General features: G+C 51.9%; 9 protein-coding genes across 9 annotated transcripts; 4 read left to right on the top strand and 5 right to left on the bottom strand.

Moving 5' to 3' along the window:
- Positions 1-942: 942 nt before the first annotated feature.
- Positions 943-2,456, top strand: J4E88_004936 (uncharacterized protein; the record flags this gene model as incomplete). The annotated part of the gene is made up of 4 exons (XM_049398578.1): positions 943-1,203; positions 1,301-1,367; positions 1,466-1,704; positions 1,761-2,456. 4 exons carry the CDS (start codon positions 943-945, stop codon positions 2,454-2,456), a joined length of 1,263 nt encoding a protein of 420 aa, XP_049255258.1.
- A 1,758-nt stretch (positions 2,457-4,214) lies between these two features.
- J4E88_004937 (uncharacterized protein) lies at positions 4,215-6,632 on the top strand (the record flags this gene model as incomplete). Its single annotated transcript, XM_049398579.1, has 1 exon — positions 4,215-6,632. One exon carries the CDS (start codon positions 4,215-4,217, stop codon positions 6,630-6,632), a length of 2,418 nt encoding a protein of 805 aa, XP_049255259.1.
- A 790-nt stretch (positions 6,633-7,422) lies between these two features.
- On the bottom strand, positions 7,423-9,204 carry J4E88_004938 (uncharacterized protein; the record flags this gene model as incomplete). The annotated part of the gene is made up of 4 exons (XM_049398580.1): positions 7,423-7,657; positions 7,707-8,417; positions 8,466-8,838; positions 8,889-9,204. The coding sequence occupies 4 exons, from the start codon at positions 9,202-9,204 to the stop codon at positions 7,423-7,425; spliced, it is 1,635 nt and encodes a 544-aa protein (XP_049255260.1).
- Positions 9,205-9,998: 794 nt separating this feature from the next.
- J4E88_004939 (uncharacterized protein) lies at positions 9,999-11,258 on the top strand (the record flags this gene model as incomplete). Its single annotated transcript, XM_049398581.1, has 2 exons — positions 9,999-10,214; positions 10,263-11,258. 2 exons carry the CDS (start codon positions 9,999-10,001, stop codon positions 11,256-11,258), a joined length of 1,212 nt encoding a protein of 403 aa, XP_049255261.1.
- An 882-nt stretch (positions 11,259-12,140) lies between these two features.
- Positions 12,141-13,374, bottom strand: J4E88_004940 (uncharacterized protein; the record flags this gene model as incomplete). Its single annotated transcript, XM_049398582.1, has 3 exons — positions 12,141-12,219; positions 12,279-13,347; positions 13,371-13,374. The coding sequence occupies 3 exons, from the start codon at positions 13,372-13,374 to the stop codon at positions 12,141-12,143; spliced, it is 1,152 nt and encodes a 383-aa protein (XP_049255262.1).
- A 724-nt stretch (positions 13,375-14,098) lies between these two features.
- Positions 14,099-15,521, bottom strand: J4E88_004941 (uncharacterized protein; the record flags this gene model as incomplete). Its single annotated transcript, XM_049398583.1, has 4 exons — positions 14,099-14,448; positions 14,519-14,885; positions 14,940-15,266; positions 15,315-15,521. 4 exons carry the CDS (start codon positions 15,519-15,521, stop codon positions 14,099-14,101), a joined length of 1,251 nt encoding a protein of 416 aa, XP_049255263.1.
- A 1,670-nt stretch (positions 15,522-17,191) lies between these two features.
- On the bottom strand, positions 17,192-18,757 carry J4E88_004942 (uncharacterized protein; the record flags this gene model as incomplete). Its single annotated transcript, XM_049398584.1, has 3 exons — positions 17,192-17,622; positions 17,675-18,415; positions 18,463-18,757. The coding sequence occupies 3 exons, from the start codon at positions 18,755-18,757 to the stop codon at positions 17,192-17,194; spliced, it is 1,467 nt and encodes a 488-aa protein (XP_049255264.1).
- A 2,741-nt stretch (positions 18,758-21,498) lies between these two features.
- J4E88_004943 (uncharacterized protein) lies at positions 21,499-22,206 on the top strand (the record flags this gene model as incomplete). The annotated part of the gene is made up of 1 exon (XM_049398585.1): positions 21,499-22,206. The coding sequence occupies one exon, from the start codon at positions 21,499-21,501 to the stop codon at positions 22,204-22,206; it is 708 nt and encodes a 235-aa protein (XP_049255265.1).
- A 281-nt stretch (positions 22,207-22,487) lies between these two features.
- On the bottom strand, positions 22,488-23,372 carry J4E88_004944 (uncharacterized protein; the record flags this gene model as incomplete). The annotated part of the gene is made up of 1 exon (XM_049398586.1): positions 22,488-23,372. The coding sequence occupies one exon, from the start codon at positions 23,370-23,372 to the stop codon at positions 22,488-22,490; it is 885 nt and encodes a 294-aa protein (XP_049255266.1).
- Between the last annotated feature and the right edge of the window lie 3,326 nt (positions 23,373-26,698).

The raw sequence follows: 26,698 nt of genomic DNA on the forward strand, positions 1-26,698 counted from the left end.
GTTCAGTTTGTTCCTAGCTTGGCGTGCTGCCATGATCGCCGCCAAGACAACACGTGCACCCCCGCCCCGCCACAGCGAACCTCGGAACGCTTCACGGTTCCTCCACAATCTTTCCATCCTGTTACACATGACTTAATGGCTCAATACACAACCACGATGTGGAGTCGATCATACAGTTCACCAGATGACCACTCATACTCTACAGCAAACACACCGCGTTCAGTGGCAGTAGCGCCCCTGCAGCCCACCTGCCCGACTCGCATTAATCTCCTACGGAGCAAACGCTCGCCCAGGAAGCTGTTTCCATTGCGACGGTAGTTAATATCCCAAGGCCACGATAAGCTCGAAGGCGACCCAAGCATCATGCGCCTAGACGGATCAGCAGGGGACCAAACCGCCATAGCCAGCCAACTGCCTAAACCAGTAGGCACGTAAACGCCAAGGTTCACCGTCAACGAATGGTCGCGCATTGGTGTTTTTATGATCGTCTCTATCTCGAATTTCGCAGCACCCGATTCAAGGATCTTCTTGTGGTCGCGCTCGTTATGTGGTGATTCGATTGCGATTACTTTGTTCTTTGGTTGGTTGAGTACATGATGACGCTGATTTGTCGGCCCCATCCAAATCAGAGACCAAACAAACAATGATCTGGGAGTCTACATTACCCTACCGATCTCCCAAACTTTCGTTTTCATACTAATGTAGTCTGCAGCCACCTGTTTCGTTCCTTCCGTTCATGGTGCTAGCGACCGGGTCGGCGCGAATCTGGGGATCTTTGACGACCTTCCGCATCTGCATTGGAGGAGCCGGGGCTAACCTTTTAGTGCCGGTATAGAGCAGGGCTGCGCGATATCATCTGGTCTACCACTGAATATATAGGTAGCATAGTCGGTGCCTTCATCTGGAGTCTTCCCTCACGCTTCTCCCTCATCCTCACATACCATGAAGCTCCTCAACATCGCCCTTGCTTCTTTAGGCTTAGCGTCTGCGGCCACCGTCAACACGAAGAAGATCAACTACGATGACTGGAAGGTGTACCGCGTCAATGTCGGTGCCAATGCTGCCAAAATCGACGATGTCATGAGCAAGCTTTCGCTTGACTTGTGGAAGGGCAAGCCAACATCTAGTGATGTGGTCGACGTTATGGTCCCACCTTCGGCAGTCAAAGACTTTGAAGCGTCTACAAAGGATATAGAGGGTAACGTAGCCGCCACGAGTAAATTTGAAGATACTTAGCTAACTTTTTGACAGTATGTAGCCTCCTAGCTACGAGCTTTCCATGACACTAACAACTGGATAGACCAAGGTCATGCACGACGACCTTGGCCGTTCTATCGCGGACGAGCAAACTGTTAGCATATATGCCGGTAAGTTTACTCCATTCCATGCAAGGAAAATACCCCAGAAGTCTACATTGTCGTAGGGAACTTGTAAACTTTTGTTTCCATTCTAACGTATGCTCCAGCCGGTGCAGCACCAAGTGCCTCTTGGTTCAACGCGTACCACTCCATTGCCGACCATATGCAATGGATCACAGATCTTGCCGCGGCGTACCCAAAAAATGCTGAAGTAGTCTCCGCTGGCAAGTCAGTCGAGGGCCGCGACATCAAAGGTATCCACATCTGGGGCAGCGGCGGCAAGGGATCCAAGCGGGCTGTAGTCTGGCACGGCACAGTCCACGCACGAGAATGGATCACAACAATGGTATGTCAAAACTTTGCCCTGGAAGCGAATGTCATTTTACTAATCGATTCGTCCAGGTCGTCGAATACGCTGCGTACCAGCTGCTCACATCCACCGACTCAACCACGGCCGGTTTCAAGAACTCGTACGATTTCTACATCTTTCCCATCGTGAACCCAGATGGCTTCGCCTACACCCAGTCAGCCGACCGCTTGTGGCGCAAGAACCGCCAGACCACTCCCTCAGCGTCTTGCGTAGGCCGCGACATCAACCGTAACTGGCCATCCCACTGGGATCTACCCCAAGGCGCATCGACTTCCCCCTGCGCACAGGATTACAAGGGCCCATCTGCAGGCGATGGTGTAGAGACAAAGCTGCTCAAGGCCCAACTCGACAGCCTGGCCGCCGGCCGAGGAATCGCGTTATACATGGACATCCACGCCTATAGCCAGCTTTGGATGTACCCATACGGCTACACATGCTCTGGTGTTGTTCCCAACTCCTCGAAGTATGCTTCCCTTACCAAGGGCGCCATTGCCGCTGTCAAGGCTGTGCACGGAACTACGTTTACAGGCGGTCCCATTTGCAACACCATTTACCAGGTCAGCGGCGACTCTGTAGACTACGCTTTCGAGGTTGCCAAGGCAAACTATTCCATGACGGTTGAGTTGAGGGATACCGGTAACTACGGCTTCGTCCTGCCCGCTGCGCAGATCCTGCCCAGTGGTGAGGAGATGTGGGCTGGTTTGAAGTACTTGTTGGCGAACATGTAGATGGTGATTTATACGAAATGAGTACGTGTTGACGGCGTTTGAAGAGTGGTGGGATGTAGCGATACCTTGACATGGCGATAGCATTGTTCCATTCCGGTTGATAGTAGAGTTACATGAATACTATAAAGTGTTAAAGCGGTCATTCGTCTCGTCCGTTTGTGACCTGCCCACAGCTATGACTCTCAGAGCGTATAGTACTACCCTGCTCTCCCATCTCAGCGACGACAACAGCCAAAACCCCTCCCCTATCCATTCCCCTAAGCTGCACCAGGCCACGAACAAGTAGCCAGCTTCCCATCATGACAACGCTCAGAAGATCGACAACGCATAGCAGTTTTCCAGAACCCGTTCTTGCACCTGAAGAGCACGCCTCCATTCCCGTTGTTCTCCCGCAACATACACTTCGGGACGCCTTCCTCGCACCGGCGGCTTAAGGTATTGTCGCGAGAAGAAAGCGTAGCGTCGATGCACTGAGGTGATGGCTTATCGGTGCAGCGACATGTGTCGCGTGCCTCCCACTTTCCGTGCTCGCAAATGTTTATGCCGTCGTAGCCGCTATGGAGGGTAGTGAGGCATTGTAGTTCGCCTTCTGCGCATTGAGCGGGCGAGGGGAGGTTCGCGCTGTTGCTGTTGTGGTCGGAGAGTACGCCGCGTGGTACGACGGAGCTGAGGGCGATTGCGGTAAGGCTTGTGAGGAAGGTGATGATACTGAAGTACTTCATTGTGGGGATCTAGAGATAGCAGATCGGTGGTGCAGAACCTTGGAAGTTTAGTATGGAGAGTTGATAATATTACGTAGAGGCTCGAGGCAGAATTGGAGGGGAAAGAGCGTTACTTTATTTTGGCAGGTGTGGCGGTAGGTGAGGAAGTGAGAGCCTTTAGGCATTTCATCATGTTGCCTACATTACTTGTATAGCTCAATGAAGGATCTGTGAGATGCTGCCAACCCATGTGGACTATGGCTAAGGGTACTGACCACGATTGGTCATTCATTACTTCCGCAATTCATACTATACCCATGTATGACGACAATTTCTAATAGGTGACTCTATGATGATGTGACAACCAGAAGATCTCTCGTAGTAGAAAAGTTAGCTAACCGACGATAACACAATCCCTTCAAGGATGCTTTTCCCCAGATTATCTGTACACCCACTAATGTTGTGACACGCGGGTAGTCGCAGACAAATGGAACGAACGTCTGACTGCATTCAGACCAACCCATGTGGCCGTCAGCTGTAAGAGAACCTTGGAAAAGTGCCCAAGCACATAGCTAGCACGAACGGTCCAGTCATCAACTATGCGCGTAATATGGAGGGCACACTTGCCGAGGAGGGAGCAGAACATTGGCTGCTTAAGGGCAAGTCACGGATCAATCCACCTGATGAACGTGGCGGTATATTGCCGAGATGGAATCAAGGCCAATGTATCTGGTAGCGACCGCACCATTAGTCTGGTGTGTTGATCTATCAGCGGTATCAAAAGTGCACTGACGCGCAACTTGTACTTCGCGCAGTCAAGCCACTTGAGGTCATAGCGCCACACTGTTTGCGTTTGCTCAAGGCCTCCATCGCCTCGTGGTTCTACATCCGCTCCCCCACCGCAAACATAAGAAAATTTTTCCATTGGCGGCGTACAGACGACAGTCGTCGGCGCGGTCGGATTCTGTCAATACTGCGCACAGCGATACACGAATCATGTATGTTTCTTCCCTTTAGATCGCGCCCAGTACACTGACACAGCTTTAGGCCTGCGAATATGAGCGACATCGACACTATCTTTGGAATACTAGCAGCCGATGATGCTAAGCTCGATCTACCGTTAGATTTAGTGGAAAGCACAGCTAAAGAGCTGAGCCACGACATCTACACCGAGTTCTATTACCTCAACGTTATCGAGAAACAACATGGGGCCGCCATATCGGTTCGGTGGAAGAAAAGGTCGCCAGCGAAGCGCCGAGAGCTACTTTGCGCCGTATGGTCCGAAATGGCTGCTACACATCGACCCGAAATGGAGGATCCGCATTTCTATTGCGCCAAGTGCACATGCGGAGGCGGGAAGAAAGTATTCTATCGCAACGAGCTATGGCCTTACATCAATTTGGAGGACTTGTCAGATGCGAGGTCCTTGCTCGAATTGATCAAAGCCCGCGCCCACAATCGCCCTTCAACATTCGCTAGCACCGAGCTAAGCTATTCTCCAGCGGCTGCACCGCGGACTACCCGGGAGCAGCTCAAGGACCCCAGCATATCCTTCGCAGACCAGGATTTCGAGGCACAACAGTATATACCAGAGTTATACGGTCGCGTGGTGGACCCGGCAGAACCCGAATGCATCGTTCTCAATGGATTGCGCACCATATATCTTCTAGGACCAGGCCTGCAGATGCTTCGCATTCAAGCTGGTCTGTTGAGGTTCCTTGTCGACTGCTGTATCAAGATCATGCATGACATCCCCAGCGACATGATTCTAGCTGATGCTAGGACGATCCCATTCCAGCCACCGAGCTTGCCACCTCAAGATTTCGTGAGCAGTAGCCTTAAAGATGCAGCTATTAAGGCCGAATACTGTGCGCGAAGTATGCCGGATTGTACGCGCATCCAACATCTGATCTCAACAGTATTGAACAGTATCAAAGACCATGCCTGGGCCTTGCGCGAGGACCCTGTGTATTTTGCGGAACACGTCCAAGACCACGTGGAGCATCGCCATGAGAACATACTGAACAAAGCTGGACAGCCATCCGAAAGACTGGGAACGAGATACTTCAACTCCTGCGTTCTCCGCGAGATCATGGCCAGCGCATACGGCACTCTTATCGTCTGGGACCAGCTCTATCAGGAATCCCTCAAACTCGAAGCTCTTTACGAGTTGACGTTGCAAGGAGAAGTGACCGAGGAGTTATTCAGACGCTATCTCGATGCTATGAAAGTTGTGTACTTCTTGTTGCTGGGATGCAAAGGTGAAGCCGCGGGGTTCTTGCAGAACTTCGCTAGGGGCTCTCCGCATTTGCGTCACCTCTATGTTAGGAAGCCTATACAAGGAACATCCGATTACACAGCCGCGCTGACCGCAACTGACGATGTCGTTGGTAGCCGGGTAGAGAAGCTCTTGGGTCGAGTGAGCGATGAGGATTCAACGGTCGACGTATCTCACTACCATCTGGACTGCCTTGAGACATACTGCGGACGAGAGCCGTCGGCAAGATCCAAGCTCTCACCTTTCATAGAACATTCTTTGACTCAGCTGTCAATCAGCGTGGAATGTCTACACCTGTTACGAGTATCATCCTGCGCCGACAGGATGACACCACATTTCGACTTTCTCGAGATCGATGCTGTCGTTCCTAAACCAGTTCTGGGCTTCTTGCACGCTCACGAAAAGTGGAGAGAAACGATGGAAAACGGAGGCGGCGAGCTGGCCATACCGAATCTTGAAGTGTCAAGCAATGGAAAACTAGACTATCCCAGCGAAACTGTCCATACAAAACAGGCTGTTGAAGCACGTCGAAAGGCGGAACGCAACCTAGACAGGTTCTGGAGATGCGTCGATAGGTCTTTTCGTAAGCTCACAGGCTATTCCCAACACGCTACTATTCGCAGACTCTTCGATGAAGGCGGTCCGATGCAGAGAACAGCTCCGTGGTATGACCCGGAAGGTCACGATGCATCGCCGAAATCGATCATTGCATACGAGTATCAGCCTATATCCGAGATCTTTCATGACCCAACAAAAGAGATCACCGGAAACTTCGATCGCCTCGCCGTTGCAGGTAAGATCAAATCGAAGACACATAGCGAGATAGATGCTGCGGCTCACAACGCCGATGAGGCAGCGCAGGAGCGACCGATGGCCATGTCAAAACCTCTATATCATGTTGGAAAGGACGCGTATGTCGTAATCAAGGCGCTGTTCCATGTGCCAAACGACAGCGAGCCTCCGGGCAAAATCCGATGGGACCAGCTTGTGGCTACGCTCACCAAGCTTGGATTCGCCGTCGAGAAGCTGCACGGGTCTGCGTGGCAATTCACACCGAAGAAGTTGAACTTGCCACGTGGAATCCAGTTCCATGAGCCGCATCCGAGCGGTGAAGTGCCATTGACTCTGGCCAGACGCTACGGACGTCGACTAGCGCGTGCGTACGGATGGGAGGCAGCGATGTTCAAGCAGAAGTGAGGGTGGTAGTTCATGCAGTGACTTGGCGTTTGGGATGGCAGTGGATGTCGGTATTTGAGGGGACTGGTACCATTTGGAAGGAGCGTCTGGCGTTTCCTCGGAGCTAGCGCAGCAGCCGCACACGTACGCTCCCGTCGGCTTCGTGGAGCGTGAGTTTAGTGGCGCTCTAATTGAGTGGTAGATAGGCGGTGCTGATTAAGTCGACTGCTGAGATTCGGTCATGTCAGTGTCAGACCTACGCAGTCAGACTTCTAATAAAAGACGCGGGTCGCTCCATTGTGGTTTCTCATGACCGTGTTTTGCGCGTCAACATCGAGGCTTGATTCGTATTGACGCGTGAAATCAAACTCGTTACCAATCGTTTCCGAAGTTGCCGGTGCAAGTTTTCTTGTCGGCGTGATGGGGGTTGGGGGCGCAGAAGACGCGAAATTGCGCGTGAGGTTTGCGACAGCGGATGATGACGCGCTAATGGCTTGGCAGTGACCTTCGTAGGCAGGAACATCCCACGCTCTCATATACCTGTTTCTCACGAAGGTACGAACTCACTCGCGGAACAAAACAGTTACGATCAGAGTGCAAAGAACAAGGTCGTGTGTAGAGGGGGTATATTGTTACTGCAGTGATGTTTCCACTACAGCTTCTAGGTAAGAAGATCTAGTAATTGAGGGGATACTGTGAGAATCGGAACCTTCATCAATCGTCAAACCCAAGCGAATCCATCACGCCGAACTTTCGTCACGTGAAATCATCCGTCGTAATAATCAGAGGTGCTCACCGTGGGGCACAGCGCCTATCGGCTAGATGCGCCGTCGATCTCCTTTTGAGCATCGACAGCAGCGGCCGGGTCTGACTCTTTGTCCTTGTTGCCGGTCTCCTGGCGGATCGGTAGCTCTGAGCTCGTCTCACCAGCAGTCTTTGTAGAGTCATCAACTCCAGCAACCGGAGCGTTAGCGAAGTGTACTTTGCGGTCTGGCGTCTCCGAGATCCTTCTAAGTTCGGTGACAAACGACTCGCCCCACCATGCGCTGTGTGAAGTTAGAACGTGTCGATCGAGATGTGATCGTGGGCACTTACCTAGTGTATTTCCGGACGTATTTGGACAGCTTCTGGTAGTTTAGACTACGTTGCTCATCGCCCATGGTGACTGCGTCATGAATGGCATCTGCCAACTCCTCGGTGTTCCATGGGTTGACGATAAGACTGCCGTTCAAGCTCTGTGCAGCACCAGTGAACTCGGACAAGATCATGACACCGTGTCGCTTCTCCTGTGTCGCGATGTACTCGTAGGACACCAGGTTCATACCGTCGCGTGTCGAAGATACGAGACAGACATCTGAGACGGCGTAGAGCGCAATAAGCTCGTCGAAAGAGACCGACTTGTGCATGAAGTGGATAGGCATGAACTCGATAGTGCCGAACTTGCCATTGATGCGACCAACAAGCTCATTGACAACTGCGCGGAGGTTCTGGTATTCCTCGACGTCTTGCCGAGAAGGAACGGCGACTTGTACAAGCACGACCTTGCCGATCCATTCGGGATGCTCTGTGAGGAACACCTCGAGAGCGTGCAGCTTCTGTGGTACACCCTTGATGTAGTCGAGGCGATCAACACCAACGATGAGCTTCACACCCTGGAACTTCTTCTCGAGGGCTGCTATCCGCTCTTGTACCTTGGGCTTCTGGAGACCCTCGTCGAACTTCTCGGGATCGATACCGATAGGGAAAGCGCCGACAGTAACGACCTTGCCCTTGAACTCGACTCCGTTTGGTGTTGTGGCAAGTCCCCTGGTCTGAGTTAGCAAGTGCGAACTCTGCCCTTAGGCTGATACCTACAGAATGCGCGAGCAACTGCTCAGGAAATGGCGAGCATAGTCGTATGTGTGGAAGCCAATGAGATCGCAGTGGAGAACGCCGAGCAGGATCTCATTGCGGACCGGCAGGATTCGGTAGATCTCGGAACTGGGGAAAGGTGTGTGCAGGAAGAAGCCAATCTTGACATTCTTCTTGGTGTTGCCGAGCTCTTCGCGCAACATAGCGGGCATGAGCATCAGGTGGTAGTCGTGCACCCAGACCATGTCGTTGTCTTGTACGTCCTTTGCGACGGCCTTTGCGAACAGGCGGTTGGCCTCGGTGTAGGCGTCCCAAGCGGACTCGTCGAAGGTAATCTCACCGGGGTGGTAGTGGAAGAGCGGCCACATGATCTCGTCTACAATTGTTAGTGCTGGCAGCGATATGGTTCTACATAGGTAATCTCACTTGAGAATCCGTTGTAATGCCTGTCTGCGAGCTCATCGTCGAGCATAACAGGTACCGCGTTGTACTTCTCCTTGAGCTGGTCGTTCAAAGTCTTTGTCTCGTCCTCGGGGACTTCAAGTCCGGGCCAGCCATACCACTGGAAGGTGGTGGTCTTGGAGAGTCCGCTCAAACCGCTGACCAGTCCTCCCGAGGACATGGACATGTCGTACTTGCCCTCATCGGAGCGCTTGATGGTGATGGGCAGTCGATTCGACACGAGCAGCAGACGTCCCTCCGACGACTCGGGCTGCTTGAGGGTTGTGGGCGCGTTAGACATCTTGGCGGTGGATATGTTGGATAGTGGGGGTTGTAAGGTGGTTGAGTCGCGACACTCCTGACAGGAAATTTATCTGCGGCGTAGGATGTTGGGCGAGGTCAGCATTCACCTCCGCAACGTGGCTGGGGCCGGTGAGCAGGCGGTGTGGGTAGGTTTCCTTTGGCGCGAGGGGGGAGGGATCAGTTATTTTAATTGTGGTGCTGGCGTGACGAAAGAATGATAATAGATCAAGGCCCGCTCGAAGGTGGAGGCGGCTTCTCGCAGGTTCCGAGCTCAAGCGGCCAGAGTTGGCAGACGGCAGGGCGCAGTTACAACCCGGGCAGATGCTAAAGTTGAAGATGACTGGGGCTAGGGGCGGTCGGGACTGGCGGCATGCAGCTCGGTCGCTGACAGGTGTAGGCCGCGTTGGAAAACACTGAATGAAGCTGGCGGTGTCTGTGTGAAACTTGGGAATAAATGTGACGTCGGTCGTGGAGCTGCCCAACCCAGCAGACGCGGGGCGCTCACAGACCAACTCGACGTCAAAGGGCGGCGCCCAGCATCATCTATGGGCATCTGCATTGGCAATACCATGCGATTCATGCAATCAGCAGGAAGGAATGCGATTCAACTGATACACTGACATCGCCGTGGCTCGACACGACAAATTCCCCGCAGGCCCTGAAGCCACTTGACGCCATTGGATCTCTCCGCGGAGTCACGTGTACGCTACCGGCGACGTGCCTGCCCTAACCGCCGCGTCTATCGCGTACGGCCGTCGATCATCAACACCATCTACGAACGCGCCGCCCATCATGTCGGATTCCGAAGCAGACCGGCCCTCTGAGGCGACCATTTCAAACAAACTGCGCGACATTGTCATCGCGATCCACAAATCTGGAAAAAGCGATGATCTGACTGTGAAGCGCGTTCGGGCGCGCGCAGAGAAGGAACTAGCCCTAGACGAGGGCTTCTTCAAGACAGACTCGACATGGAAAGAGCAATCACAGAAAGTCATTGTAGACGCAGTGGTATGAGGCCCGACTTCCAATTCCTTACCGTGTACTAAAAATATGTAGGAGAAGTTCTGCTCCGATGAGCCTACACCACAGTCTACTCCCAAAAAAGCCGCCCCGAAACCCAAAGCGAAGCCCGCCGAGAAGAAGACCAAAGCTGCCACCGAGAATGCCAGAGGCACCAAGCGCAAGGCTGCAGCACCCGCCAAGAAACCCAAGAAGCGCGCAAAGACCGAGTCCGAAGAATCTGAAGCTGAGCTCTCAGAACCACCCGCCGAGATATCCGATGCAGAGAGCGAGCCACCCAAGAAGTTAGTACGGCGGGGGAAGAAGACTGTGACAGAAGACTCGGACGAGGAGGATTCGCCGAAGCCGACGTCCAGACCCGGCGCTGTGGTTGACGATGAGAGCGACGTCGAACCCGAGCCAGCGAAGAAGGCAGAGACAAAGGGCGACGTATCTGACAGTGATCTGTCCAGCGTCATAGACGAAGAGCCCAAGAAGAAGAAGAAAGTCGCTGCAGCAAAGGGCAAGAAGGAAAAGGCCCCGGCGAAACCGAAAGCGGCGCCCAAAGCGAAGACCGAGGACGATCCCGACACCGCTGAAGTCAAGCGACTCCAAGGCTGGCTCGTGAAGTGCGGCATTCGAAAAGTCTGGTCGCGCGACCCCGAACTGTCCCAGTGCGACACCTCGAAGGACAAGATCCGCGTGCTCAAGGGCTGGCTGAAGGACGTGGGCATGGATGGCAAATACTCGGTTGAAAAGGCAGCCAAGATCAAGGAGCAGAGGGAGTTTGCGAAAGACCTCGAGGCAATCAAAGAGGGCGAAGCGGCGTGGGGAAAGGCAAGTGAAGTCACCGCTACGGGTCGACCAAGCCGAAGGGCAGCAGCAAAACCTGTACCACAGCAGAAGGTTGTACTGGAAGACGATAGCGAGGAAGAGGCTGGCGGCGATGATAACGAAGACGACGATGACGATGATGACGACGATGTCCAGGGCGAATCGGAAGACGAGGAGGATGATAAGAGCGGCGACAGCGGAGGTGACGACTCCGAATGAGCTATATCTGCAACTTCTAATGTCATTCGCCGCGCTTGCATACGCTTGTCATTGTGGAGCGTACGACACCACATCTAATACATGCGCATGGTTTAGTCGGGGCGTAGTAGGTCGTTTGATACCCACAAAAGCTGTTCTGATCTTTTTCAACCCGAATTTGTGCATTTTGTCACAACCTTCAAGACTACATACCCGGGAACTCTTGTTGACTAAAGGAATGGAATAGTCTTGAAACAAGTCATAACAAAAACACACGATAAGTGTCGACAGAACGCGACGCGCAAAAGCCTATGCAACAACACTGATCCACGAGACCTCAAGCCACTGCGATATCTCTCGTGCAATTACCTGGGATATAGTTGTGTTCCCTTTTGTTCCTTTGTTCTCTCAAAGTCTCATCCATCTCATCAGCCCCTCTGTCTCTTATGCTGACACTGTTCTTTCCATCACTTACCCGATGAACGCTTCGCTCTCGTAGACGCCGCATCCGGAGGTGCTGGTGTGGTACTCGCACTGCGTGTCATGGCACGCGTCTGCATGCGGTGCTGTGGCGTCGTTGGCTGCGGCGGAAGGGGCGCAGGAGGCGACTGAGGCGATGATGCGGAGTCCACATAAGACGATACAGAAGACAAAGACGAACTATCTGGAGATGGAGGCGAAGATGGTAGAGGAGGTAGGTCCGCTAACGGCGAACCTGGCGCTGATGGGGGATTGTGCAACTTTGCTTTTACAGGCGTTGCAGATCTAGAGGAGGAAGAGTCGGATGATAGACTGGTCGTGCAGCTTCGCTTCATGGGAGGGTCGGAGTGTTGTTTATCTTCTTCCTCGTCACTGCTGATGCTTTTGTTGTCTTCGCTTGAGTCGCTCGATAACGACTTGCGCTTACGTGATGATGGTGAGGAGGAGCCACTGATGGGTTGACTTGCTCCCGCGCTTTCGTTCTCGCATTTGTTCGGAAGAGCTGGAAGGGATGGCGAGGATGGAGGAGACGCACTAGATGAATGAGACTGGAATGAACACTCTGCGGCCGATACGGGTGGGGAGGAGGGTATGCATAGGTATGGTGATGGGTCTGAGGACATGTCGACGCTCTCGACCCCAATCGCCTTAGTTTCGGCCACTTCATTGTTCAAAAGTGTGTCATCTTCTTCGTCTGAGTAATCGAAACCAAAGCCGCCTGTTGGTTGATATGTCGTCTTCGTTGGCGCAGCCTGAAGCTCATCTGTAGGCTTTGTCGGTTGCTCATCCATCTCCTTGACAGCAGTCTTGTCTTCAGCTTTGGTAACAGCGAAGACAATATGCGGCTTCCCGTCTTTCCAAACGAGCTTGTTACCCTGCTCATCTTCCACATCTATACCCATAACGTTCTCATCTTCCGGAAACGCGACATGTACTGCTTCGATTTCACGGGACGGTTCGTCGTCCAGTAGTCCTTTCAGTGACTCTGGATCGAACGCCAGGTGGTGTATGTTCAGAATGCCACGCTCCTTCCGCGATGGTTTCATCTCCGAGTTCTTCTCCTGTTTCTCGGTGCAAGCTTGCGGCACGTCTTGATCCTGTTCAAGCTGCTGAAGGGTGGCTTTGGGAATAGTAAAGTTGTTCTCGTGGAAATGGAAAGCGATCGGAGGGACTTCAAGATGCTTATCGGTAATCATACATTTGAGCATGTTGCCAAAGAACTGCAGTCGGGCTTCGCTACCGTTGAAGTGTTCTTCCGGTCGGGACGGCTCATAGTTGAGGAGGCACTCGAGAACGATTTGGAAACACTCTAGTAACGTCGTTGCTTTCTTCGCCTTGTCGCGCAGGTACACGAATGTCTCTACGAACACCTTGTTTGGAGCGCGCTGTTGGATATAACTGCCCATGACTGGAAAGAGTTCTGAGCAGTACTTGAAGGTAGTGAAGTGTTTTTCCACGTCTGGTGCGCACAGAAGGGCGCGAAGCTCGGGGTCTGTGATATACGAGAGCGCAAGCGGATTTGATGGTAGAGCTTTGAGTTGTTGGACAACCTCCAGGCCAGCAGCATGCTTTGCATCGAGATAGATGGCTAGATCCTGCAGCTGCTTCGTCTCATCTTCATCATATGAGCCTTGATCTTCTTCTTTGGCGTACGCATGAGCTTGGACGACATCGTCCATTTCACCGCGTTCGATTGGTTTAGCAGCGCGTGCTTCGGCTCGGCAGTCATCGCAGTAATCAAAGAAAGTATTCTCGGCGGCAATCGGGGTTTCTGTGTCGTCAGTCGGGACACAGTTCGCAGGTGCACAGTCGACGCCTTGGACCAAATGTATTTCTTTCGCGTTAAAGCAAAGAGAGGTGTGCTCGGGCTTCGTTGAGAGCGCGGTGTGGGCGCACTCGCTGTATGTAATGCATGTGAAGCCGCACATCGTCGACAAAATCGAGTGGCTGACTAGAGGTTGTGTGTGAGATTGTCTGAGAATAGGCGTAAAATAATAGGCCTAGGGTGGTGTAGATTCAGGCTGCTGTAGTAGTGGAAGCTAGTGTGGTATAGTCGGACGGAAGAAGAGTGCAACCTATTCGTCTTGGCAGGATCGAAGAAACACGTTGGTGTAGTTCGAAACAATTAAGTACGCTGCTGCACCCTTTTCAGTGCACGATGTCGAACGAAATAACGGGTGGCGTGGGGAGGGAGTGAAAGAATTCAACTATATACATTGTGGGAACACTCCGCAAACCGAACCTATGTACATAAAGACACCATTCAGCTCTGACGCATTACCGGACAAACACACGCCTTTTGCAGGAAGATAGAGCTCTATTGCATAGAACTAAGTGTTTGCTGTGAGACAAGCGCGAGCCAAACCAGACATCGCAACATCTCACTTCTTGTTTAAAGCATTGACCTTCTTCGCATGCTCGTAAACAAGCTGTTTGGCCTCCGCATCTTCCAGAAAGATCGTAAATCCGTCGTCGTGATTGCTTCCATAGGAGTAGCCAGAGTAGCCAAATTGCCAGTACATATCCGGCATCTTCTCCTTCAGACTGGTGGCCTGCCATAGTCCGATGGCTTCAAGTCTTGTGACATTCGAGGTCTTGCTGAGGTATTCTTGCCTCTTATCGTCGGTCAGCCATCCATACTCTTCGTGTACGACCGGCTTTCCAACGGCACGGGAGGCTTCGGCGTGATCGATGATCCATTGGTTTGCCCATTCGACACTCTTGGACCACCCTATCGCAAGTCTAGTCAGTGTAGCTCAAAGAATGGTAGTGTTGATGCTTGTCGAATGAGATATACGTACAATCGGGATAGGTATGAAAGGTACCGAAGTCAATGTTCTTAAGCGCCAACTCCTTGTCGTAGTCGCCACCATCGTATCCATTGTAGAAGCCATCGTCACTAGGCCTGTTGAACCCTCCTTCACCACCCCATGTAACAAGATGGTCCTTGTCGAGTGACTTGACGTATGTGCTCATCTCATCGATCCACTCGGTGATCATGTCAGGGGTGCAGTTCTCGCTGCGCGGCAAGTTGCGCACACCATCAGCACCGCATCGTGGTTCGTTCGCCAACTCCCACGCCATAATGGCTGAAGACTTGGCGTAGCGCTTGACGATCTCCTTGACGTACTTCTTGTACGCCTTCTTGATGGCTGGGACATGATAGAACTAACGAAGGTTATGTTAGTCTATGATCATATAGGCGAAGACTGTGTGACTTACATCGTCATGGTACTTGTAGCCGAGGTTGGTCGTGTAGACATCCATGCCACCATAGTCGGCCCAATTGTTCGTCAAAGCAACGATGAGCTTCATGCCAGTTTTCTCCGCAGCCTTCACGACTTTGTCGAACGGTACTAGGTTGATCTCCTGTGTTCCGTTGCTCCACCATTGCATGATGTTTGAACTGGGACCGGCACCTTCGCCACCGTACTGTGGTAGTCCGTTCGCGAGTGTTGTTCTGTTCCGGTCGTTGAAGCCCCATGTCCTGAAGACGTTGAGTCCAGCCTTCTTAGCGGCACCCAGGCCAGCCTCTACATCAGATTGGAGCTGTGAAGTTTCAGTAAGTGTGGAAACTCTGAAGTGAAATATACTTACGTCGTTGAAGGGAAAGTAGTAGGCATTGCTGCCTGCGAAGTAGAAATCTTTTCCGTCTAGTTTGAAGGCGTTGCCTTTGGCTGTGACAAAGCTAGCGGGTGCTTTCCTGCTAACTACTGCAGCCGAAGTACTAGTAGCTAGCAGTAAAAGCGAAGCAAGACCGTAGAACATCTTGGTCGGTCTCTCTGCTTGAGTGTGCTTCCTCATTTTCTACGCGTATTGCAAAGATATGTACCGTTTCGGTTTCTGAGCATTTTGACGCTATACCACACTGGACACGGAGAGCCATCTCACGAGATCATCTTGCACTCCGCATTAGTCTTCCCCGCGATATATTGTGATCGCAATGGCCAAGCATCCGATCTGGCTGCTGATTGGTGCAAATGGACTAATTAAAGCTTCCGCACGTGAACCAGATCTTCCAGAACATTGGTATCCGGGGAGACCTACCAAGAAGTATGGCAAACTGAGTACGTGGAAGAACGGGCCTGTAGCCATTGCTCACAGCAATTTGCATCTCTTGGAGCTCCAGGCCACGTGCCGAAGTAAATTGTTGCTAGCATGAGGATTAGTTATCACTCTGGCTCTAGTACCCTTTGAACCCGGAGGCACTCTTGCCATGCCATTGATCGGGTTGGCGAGGTCTCTTGGTTGCGGATAGCGCAACGGTCCAAGTATGAGCTTTGTTGCGTCCTGTTTGCCATGGGCGCTCTGAGCTACGTATCATTCCTTCAGCCATCATGGCAGATGCGCGAGCGGTCAGCAAGGGCGAAAATGCTTGTAGCAGCGAGGCGCGAGGCTGTCGTGAAAGCCTTCCTATGTACACCGCGTGTTTTTAAGTGCATTGCTCTGGATATTGTTCGTATAGGTTGCGACAGGTCTGCAAGCGAACGGGTTGTGCATTAACCAGGGTCGCTGATACTATATAACGCGCGCAATGACGCGACTTTCCACGTCGCGTGATAGACTAGAGACGAAAAGTTGACTATCGCGTAGCGTTGAGCTGTACGAGAATGTTCGAACGAAAACATAAGATGATGCAAACCCTCGTATGAGGAAGTAAAGACTGATAGGGGTCAGAACACGTACCTTGGACGGTGCTGGACCAGAACGTCGTCATACGCGACGACATTGACCATCCCTCCATGCCAGTTATCTCCTCAGCGCTCAATAGACCCACTCCGCCTAAGAGTCGCGACTAGAACGCGTTCGTTTCTGTTGCAGGCACACCTGGGCATCTCAATTGTGCCTCGTGTTCATGACGCAATGATGGCTGGGTTCGAAAGTAGCTAACGCGCCAAGACCCGTGATTCGGCGCGAAGTGGAGCGAAGCTTCCTCTCGACCGCCACGACGAAGTGTTCGACTGTGTCATCACGAAAACACCCACGAATGCTGTCTCTCTACAGCACTTCGCGGTCCTGAACAACTGCTAGATCCACAGGGGCGATATCCAGGCTATTTTTCCGGACTGACTACGTTTCCGAGCCGGCTAATTTTCCGGACTGGCCACATTTCCAGACTTCGTGCGCGCGTATATCAGGAGCGAGGACATATACGGCAAACGCTCCGCAGCACTGCTCATCTCTTCCACAACATACTCTTTGGTTTTGCGTATTCTTTTCATTGTGTTGTTGACCCGATCGTCCAAGTCGCGCAATCCGAGGTCCGCTTGTCACGCGGCATGCCGGCATGGCTGGTCGATGCGATGGCCTTACGAAATACGCTGTCAGATCGCGTGAAATGAGTAGCTTGATTCACGATCACAAAGAGAAGGAACGCTGTTGAGTATGAGCGAAAGAGGATTGCATTACTTAAGATTGAGCTCGGAAGAATTCGGAGATTTCAAGACCGCTATATTAAACCGGGGAGACAGCATCTAAACTTTGGACTCATCTGTTCGTCCGAGCGAGTTCGGGTCGACATTCTCGGCCTCATCGTACGACTGACCATCTTCGTCTTTGATCCCCGTTATGTGCGTGACAACCTTGGCTGCGAAAGTATCGCAACTGACGTTCATTGCAGTTCGGAAGCGGTCGAGGAACCAGTCAATAGCGATGACGACGGCGTACATTCCGGTGATTGGGATGTTGACACTGGAAGCAATCATGACAACCAAGACCAAACTCGAACTTGGAATAGGTGTGGTTCCGATCGAAGCGAGAGTCGAGAGAAGAATAACAATGATGTAATCGGCAGCGTTCAGGGTGATGCCTTGAGTGGCGGCCAAAAATACGACGACGATCGGGAAATAGATCGCAGTACCATCCATGTTGATCAAACAACCGAGAGGTACGGCAAATTTGGTTACTAACTGTGTGTCAGTGATCGCGATCGACTACTTATAACCATGGAGACTGACCTGTGATGGGAATACCCTGCTTCAAAACACAGCGAATGGTAACAGGCAAGGTCGCAGCGCTGGAGGCGGTTCCCCAAGCGGTAATCCATGCTGGACTCATCTTCATCCAGAACGTGTACGGGTTGGATCTGGTGATCGCGAAGAAAATGATGGGAATTACAATGAAAAGGTGGATGAACATGCCGACCAAGGTACCGCCAATCAAAATACCCAGGTTCGTCCCAATCTCAGCAATATCGAGACGGAACAGATTCGGCATGATCAAGAAGAACACTCCAATAGGCGCAAGGTGGATCAAAACTGTGATGACCTTGAGGACGATAACTTCGACTTCTTCGACGGCTCGATGAATTGCACCTCCTGGCTTGATGACATATCCAAGGACGACGGCCGTGACAAGTACCGAAAGGAGGGCATCGGTCGCTAGGGCGTTGACGATGTTGTTGGGAACCAACGAGAAGAACATGTCTTCGACGACATCGTGGATGGCAGTTTCTTTCCTTTCGTCCACAAGCTCCTTGTTCTCGTCGTCCAGATCCAGAGCACTTCCTGAGACTGGGTTCATGAGTTTACTCCAGACCAGGCCGACTAGCAGGGCAGAGTGTGCGACAGCGATGATGGTGGTGATGACGTAGTAGCCAATTGTCCAGCGAGCGAGTTTACCCGCTGCACCTCCTCCCTGTGTCATGTTGCGCAGACGTTGGATTGCCAGAATCATGGCGGTGACGATCATTGGAAGGACTGCGATAATCAGCTCACGCGTCTAGAGAGGTTTCATCGCAACATACCGACTGCCCTCAATGCGCGCAACCAAAGGTTACCTGGGATGGCAAGTATCGTGATGGCCGCGTCTGGTACTTCGTCTACCGTAGTGGTAACTGCCAAACCAATAGCAATGGCTAGAAGAGCGGCGATGATGATCTGCCATACTGATCCTGGCGTCATGACTCTCTGCACAAACGTCTTCTTCTCTTCCTCAGCGACGGTCGGCCGTGGCATGATGTCTTCTGACGGAGTGCTGTTCGGGCTCGAGGTGGTGCGAACAGCAGCCTCGCCGTGCTTTACTTCTCCGGCTTCGCCCATGATTGGCAGATTCTGGGCAGGCGGAAAGAATGAAAGACTTCTTCGGATTCCGAGAGAGTGGTGGAACAGCAGTCGAGCAGGCAGCCTAGTCGGTCACGCACAGCCAGGACATCTTATACACGAACCCCGCCCCTTGGTATCTGCAAATCACTTGTGTGGCAACCAAGAGATAACGATTCTGTTACCAATACTTCGGGATGCTACCGTACTTTCAGACAACGCCCGACCCCAGTCTCCACGGCCTATCACAAGGACAAGCCACTTGGATCCGCGGGCATCGATTCGCCATGTCTGAGTCTAGGTCGCGACGGAAAGCCCGACAGTAGTGCAGACTATCTCCCCAGGCATTGGGACTCGACCCTTGGAACTGTTGGCGGAGCTGGTGACTATCGAACGAAATGGAAGGTTACAAGCAAAGTTGCGTTCCGAGTTCCGTCTCGTCCTGTCTTGGCCGAACAAGGGTCGGTTGACCGGCAGCGTTTTGCCAAGCCATGGCTACACCACTCCACTCGAGACATGACGCGCTATTGGACCAGACACGGATAACAGAACACTGTGGGGAATCATCATCCACGTTTGTGTGGAGGAGTGCGAAGCCTTGGTGCTTTCGTCGCGTGTGCATCGAAGCTTGGCCAGCGGCGCAGCGCGTCTGGGCGCTTGCTGCCACCGCGTATGCTAAGATGAGGAACATGATAAGGCCATAGGGCAAGTGTCGGCTCAAGAATACTCGGATGTGGGAAGGATGAAGACTTCCAAGCTCGTTATCGTGTCAGCATGGGCACCACTGCAACACGAGGCAGGTAAGATCATTTGGAGATGACACGGCATCACTTCGTCTCTATGAAGTCAATGCTGATCATAGGCACCTTCTTACCAATGAATCGCTTACTTGTTCTCGAAAAACTATAATCATAAGGGTTCCGTCTGCCTGGATGGTGGGCCATGAAAGTCCCATCTGCATGCATTTGCGGATCGACCAGGCAATTCTAGGTACGCGAGGGCTCACTGCAACGACACCCACGGCTTATCGACCCATAACAATGGGTGAAGATCATCTAGAACAATTTCTAGCGCCTAGATAAGCTGCTTCGATATGCAGACGGCCTGCAGGCTCCGCTACATGTGCTAAGCCAAGATTTTACATCTTCGAGGTAGGCACACTTATCAGTTTACAACCCTCGTCACAACGACATCAATGGTTCGCCACTTGTCTTTCGCGTAATCCTTTGGTCTTTATCGTCCCATACATTGCAGACATCGCCTATCCTACATCACAAGCCGGACGATCACATTTGAGAGTATTAGTGTCAGCTTACGTGCGAAATATCAGGATGATCTTCACATCGTCAGGCCTCACACTGTAGGCGACGTTTACTGCGCAACATCACCATTGAAAACGCTTATCATGTCCATTCCGGGTACAGCAATCCATCCTCCTCCTGACTGACGGCTAGCTCAGGTCCTCGCCCAACCGCCGGCAGGCGTATTCCTGCAGCTAATGACGCCCTCGGTCTCATCCTCCGCCTCGACCGATACACCATCGACTGGATTTCACTTCTTCTTCTTCTTTGGTGAAGACTTCTTTGGAGAAATATTCCCTACGATAGTCGCCCTGAGCGTCGCGTCCTCCGCAGAGATAGTCAAGTTATAGTCATCCGTCGACGTTGCCCTCCATTTCATGAATGAGAGAATCGGCGCCAGTGATGAAGTATCGAGATCCGCGGGGATCAAAACTTCACTCGCCTCGGTTCGATCCCCCGTAGGCCATCGACGCAGGTCGTCATCAATGCGATACCTGTAAGACTGAGCCAACAGTGGCCCTCTCCAATACTCACCAGCCACCTGACCAAGTAATGCCATTACACATTGGTTGTAGGGTTGCTTGTTACCAAGAGCGTTACTGTCATGCCGAACAGTGATCCGATCACGTAGTTGCCTGTTACCTTCGCGGAAGCAGTCAAAAGTTGCGTCCCCACCGGAAGGTACACCGGTGACGAACAATCTTAGGTCTTCGCGGTCGATGTGCCGCTGGCAAGGTAATCCGTAATACTTCAGCCAAACAAAACGTGGCTGCGAGTAGTCGACTGGAAAGAAAATACAACGAGAATATAGCCAGGACGGGCGAGCGCTCTGTCCGAAGTATTGCAAGGTACCACATAGTGTTGCATGCTTCTGCGCATCTGCGACACGGCAGGCAGAGGAACAGTAGGGCATGTTGAGGCAGTGCATACAGAATTCGGTGCTAGGTTTGGGACATATGCCGCAGCAATCTCCAAATATTTCAACCGCGTTCATTTCGATCGATTACACAATCTCTCAATGGGCGCTGTATTGATATAGGCATCTTCCGTTCGACACAATTGTCCCTGGGCGCGATCACCAGGCGACGTCGTCATGCGCATTTACTGTGCTTGTGTAGCAGACACCGACAGCACCCGATGTTGACACGTGCACGAATGACTAGAATCTGGTCTTCGGCTCTGCAAAAATAGACCAACCATATATCGCACGATGATATTAGGCTACAGTAATCAGTGCATACCTGCTCGTGGTACAACATACGGAGCGGACTCTTTGACGATCGCGGAAGCCGGACACAAACTTACATCCGATCCGGGCACATCGTGGTACGAAAGATCAGGCACACCACTACACTAGAGATGAGCCGGTGGTTATAAAAAGGAAAAGCAAGACCGTATAAAATCATGTAGCCAGGAACTCACTCGTTACCAAACGCAACAATGTCTCAATTCAAAGTCGCAATTTACATTTACCCAGATGGCGATCTCCTGGATTTCTCGGGTCCAGCCGAGATATACTGCCACTACCACGACATGGAGATGGACATGAGTAAACCAGCTCCTTTCTCAGTAACCACTTTCGCCCATCAGAGCCCCGTCACGTCCATCTCCAAAGCCATGGTCTACTTGCCGAATGCCACTTTCGCCGAAATGTCCAGCCGCATCGAAGAATACGACATACTGGTCATTCCCGGCGCGCACGACGAAACCATCAAACAACTCATCAGCAGCAAAGAGGGCAAAGAGTTGGCTGAGCTTATTCGACGATTCTCAAATACGAAGCCAAGGGAAGAGACGGGCAAGAGATTCCTGCAATCAGTTTGCACTGGAGGCCTTATCCTAGCCGCTTCTGGAGTGCTTGCAGGCCGTACCGTCACAACACATCATCTGTCGCTCGACCTGCAGAAGACGCTCGCTGATGAAGCTGCCGGCGGTGATTCGAAAATCAACGTTGTGAGGCAACGATGGTCGGATGCGGGCACTACCGAGGCGGGTGTGCGCATTGTGACCGCTGGCGGAGTTAGCTCGGGTATCGACACTTCGCTATGGGTTGTGGGACAGTGTTACGGATTAAAGGCGGCGGAGATGGTTTCGGAGATTTCGGAGTTTGACATGAGGCCAGCAGCGTGGGGACTCACTCCACCGTAGACTATAGCCAGGCAGATAATGCGACGAAGATGATTTGACTGTACTTGATAAGGGAATACAAAGCGCATGTAGAAATCATCGCAATGGAAGGTGGAAAGACAAAGTTGAAGCAATGCAGCAAGACCTGAATTCAAAATTTTCTGATCGATTCTTTCTAATTGGGGCTCCCGAGGTTCCTTCTGGATCACTTGAAGATGGCCATGAGTGCTGAAGTGAGGGTGAAGAGAGCCAGCTGCCTCCATGTCCAAATTCGATGGCTTACAAATTGAGGGAAGGGTGAATCATGCAGCCTCATCCTCAGCACAGTCTTCCAGGCTGTGAGGTACAGCATCGTCTTCGGGACTATCTTCCAGGCACTGGGGTATGACACCGTCTATCAGCTCGGTAGCGGTTGCTTTGGCAAGGCGGCCAACACGCTTCGCGGAGTTGATATCTTGAATCAGCTTGAGTTCGCGTGCCTGCTTCTCAGCGCGCGCAACATCCTCGAGAAGCCTAGCTTCCGTGGCTTTGCGCCTCCTGGTACGGCGATCCATCTCCGCTTGAGGATAGTACTCAATGCCCTGTTCCTTCCATTCTATGTTGCGCTTCTCGACTGCCGCACACTGTATCCTGAAATTTACGAGGTGCTGTTTGGGGGTGGCGCTATTTTCTACCGCATTGTGACGGTAGCGCCACGTGTCGGTCGGCATAGGTATGGAATCGGGATCTTCCAAGGCCTCTTGCTCCCAAAAGTACTGTTCCTCGTCATGATCTTCCTGGTATTGTTCATAGCAATAGTCCTGCTCGGCCCGTTTAGCTTCGAGAGAGCGGCGGACGTGGACCTGAAGACGCTCTGGAAGAGCATTGATATCCTGCTGTATGCGGTCCTCTTCGTCATATCTTTCAATATGCTTACGACGCCAGTATTCGAAGTTTTCGTAGGCCTTGAGATAACTGACATTGAGCTTACGTTGCTCCACCTCATCGAGCTTCACGGCAGCGAAGCGATGGGCGTTTTCACAAGCCTCGGCCCATTTCAAGATAACCATGGGCTCATCGCCCTGTATTCCTTCCCACCATGCGCTGTTCGCATCGAATATCCCGGCAGGAAGCTTGCCTCGCCAGTCCGCATCATCATCATCCTCGTAGTCTTCTTCCTCTTCCTCTTCCGGGCCGAGATGAGACATACAATATTCATAAGCTTGTCGTATTTCCACAAAACGGGAAGTAGCTACTGCTTTGTTGACTGCATTTGTCTTGTCGGGATGATAAGCCAGTGCTAAAATCTTGAACCTCGACCGAACCGAAGTTTCCGATGCCGTGGTGGCAAGGCCCAAAACCTTGAAGAAGGATGCGCCTGACATATTCGAGTTTAGGTGCAATGACTTGTACTTTGGTAGTCGGGTAGATGAATTCCGAGAGCGCAGGTTGGCTGGGCGAAGAAGTAGGGGGTGGTCGTGTATGGATGTGAGTGTTGAAAGGTGCAACACCAGGGAGCTTATATGCACACGATGCGTTCGTGATGTTGATTCACTACTACAATCTGATAGGGTGGAAGTCACTGTGTGCTTCTAGAGACTGACCCAGCCGACAGTATGGTAATAAGAAGCTGCAGTGAAAAGCAGTAGACATACGTTGAGCTGCAAGTGGAATTCGGGTAGTGACATGAGTACTTTCACGTCGTGTTTTGAGTCTGTAAACCTGTCGATGTCAGTGTTGTTCATCCGAGAAGATTTTATTAGACTAACTCATCAGTGGTTTCGTTCCTTCATTGCGGAGACCATAGGGAGACTACCATGTATGACACATCACAGGTGTTGCGAAATCCCCCTCCATCCTGTGTAGAACCAGAAGTCAGTACTTGCATACTCCACGAGTTGACAATAGCGCTTGAAGATGGCCCTAGTTCCAGGATGTGTCCTTGATTTGAGCGCTTCGATGAACTCCGGCGCGATAGCGATCGGCCATATCATCGTCGCCCGCAAGGCTGGATGAGTAGAAGTTTCCAACGAATATTGAAGACCGTTTCGAAGTACTTCAGCCGCCCCAGCAGCATTGATGTCATCCGGCGATGGGTCGGCAGAAGTCGGGCAGCTCAGCGCCTGGATGTCCACGAGCAAGGCAGATAATAAGGACGGTGGCTTAGGCATCTCTTCAGCAGGCCGGACAATGGCTGCGAAGGGACCTTTTCTCAGCATGTCGGTCACACTGCTGAGTACATAATCCATGCCGCGTGCTAGCTGCAAAATCTCCACCAAAACGTCCAAGTTGTATGCATGCGCGTCAGCAAATGCGTTGATAACAGTCATTGATGCCGCAGCGAAGATCGCATGGCAGTTCAGAGGCCCAATGTTGGCAACGGCCTGATTTAGACCCGTGAGTGCTGCGCTTTGATGTGTCGAGGCGGCCATACGAAAGTGTGTGGCCCTGGAAGTGTTGATGTAAGCGAGATGATTCGCGGAAAAGGCTAGTATGCTGTGTAAAAGGAAAGGATACTTGAAGGCTTCTTGTGGAACCGCGAGCCCCCAGATTTGCTTCACGTGCTCGGCGCCTGGCATGGTTTGATATGCATGTGCGGTATAATGGTGCGTCAGTTCCAAGTCCTGCATCCATCCTTCTTCTGAGACACCTGCTAGTAATGGAGACGCGCTCCCCTCTTGGATTAGGCCCGTGTCCAGTGGTGTGGTACCATGTCCATTCGTGGGTGTTGGCGCGTTTATCGGGGTAGGATCGTTATGTGGAGATGTTGCGTCTACACGGCTTGGACTTTGGCTTGCAACCCCCAGAAGACTGCACTCGACGTGATACTTAGTGCACGCGCCGCATGGTCTACTCTCGTCGCACTGAAAGTGGGTAAGTATACGCCAACGCGACAGATTTGGAAGGGGAAGCTACCTTGACGCGTCTGGCTTTGCATTGTGCGCATCCCGAACGCGTCTTCTTGGAGCCAAACCTAGGCATCTGCGCGAGCTCAGATGCACGTCCCGTCCGTACGTGAGTGGATAGATGAATGCGGGCTGGGGTGGCGCAATTGGATCGCACTCTCGAGAACGAAAGCGAGTGCGGGCGGAGATCGGAAGTTTGAACGTGATTATGTAATTACCTCGGTCACAAGATGCTTGGCGCCTCTCCCGCTGTCATCTCGCCTACCTTCTTCAACATACGTCTCAAACAAGAACGTACGACATCATGTTAGACTCTGGTCAGACAACACTTTCGGTAAACTGGACGGGAACTTTTCGAATGAACGAGACATCTAGGGGCGAGTATCCCAAAACGACTTGTGGTCATTGTGACCTCGGGACAGTTCATCTTCGATAAGTACTACATGCAGTGGTTTTTTACAGCAAGACGATAGAGTCTGAATAGTAAAGAATGGGAGAGCTAGAATGCCATGACAGACACATGTATACGCAATGCGACAGAACTATCTCGGTGTAAGCAATTGCGATCGTCATAGATGCAAAATGGTGAATTGCCGTGTCTTACGAATGGGATTGAACATTGCGCACTAGTGCTGACATGCCATCATTCTTACGTGCGTCCTTACGTGGTTGTTTACATGTGAAAGCAATCTGTAACATCGCGCGAGATAGCAATTGTTGTACAGTTAAGCGTCGGTTCGTTCAGTTCAGCATCACCTCGCTAGTCTGAGTGTACTACAACTTGCAACACCGATGCTAGAAGCGTATGCGGAACTTTGTCAAAAGACTCCCCTCTACAAACGCGTTGCGCATTGTGTGCATGATTAATAAAGTCGAGTTTGGCTAGGAAATAAGGCGCCGGGAGCGTCGGGATATATCTATCAATCGGCGCTACTGCGCATCCGCGGCGCGGCCTCTTCTCCGTCACGTTCCTACCGAAGTAATCATACTACGTTCAACGGTCCGCCACGATTCATGGTCGAAACGCTGTTTTGACATTTGTGTGTCGGTCGTGTTCAATGATGGCAATCTGATGGAGTTGCGACAAAAAGCCTCTGTTTCATACTGACAAAAGCACCACCGTGTGTATCTGCCCAAGTGTGTGAAGAGGTTGAGCGCATCGTACTTGCTTCTAGCTCCACATTTGCATACCTTGTTGAGATCAGATGAGAACGTTTCCGACGAAGCTAGTAGCTTCCATGAGACCTTTCGTCAGCCACAATCGCGAAGCCGTTACACGTAACCGTATGGGGCCGAGAAGCCAACGATTGGTGTGTCCGTGATCGCGATCAGTAAACTGTCATACCACGGACCTCTTTGGGAATCTGCCGTACAATCCCAGAGCGAGTGAACGATGCGTTTCATTCCTATAGTGATGTGTCAATGCGGTCGTAGAGTCGACAAGTTTGATGCTACCTGCAGGTCTTGGGAAACCGCTCGCCAAATCTGCCATAAGGGAAATGAAACGCAACGGTTTACCGTACGGGCCAGCGGTGTTCATCGGATCTCTTGTGCTGGGAGCTTGCCTAGCTCGTAGCACATGGATTGACCGTGTATCTTTCCGCTACATGACAGGGTTGGAATCAGCG

The sequence above is a fragment of the Alternaria novae-zelandiae genome, assembly GCF_023758075.1.
Source record: "Alternaria novae-zelandiae strain BMP 2774 chromosome Unknown scaffold_9, whole genome shotgun sequence".
NCBI classification, from domain to species: Eukaryota; Fungi; Ascomycota; class Dothideomycetes; order Pleosporales; family Pleosporaceae; genus Alternaria; species Alternaria novae-zelandiae.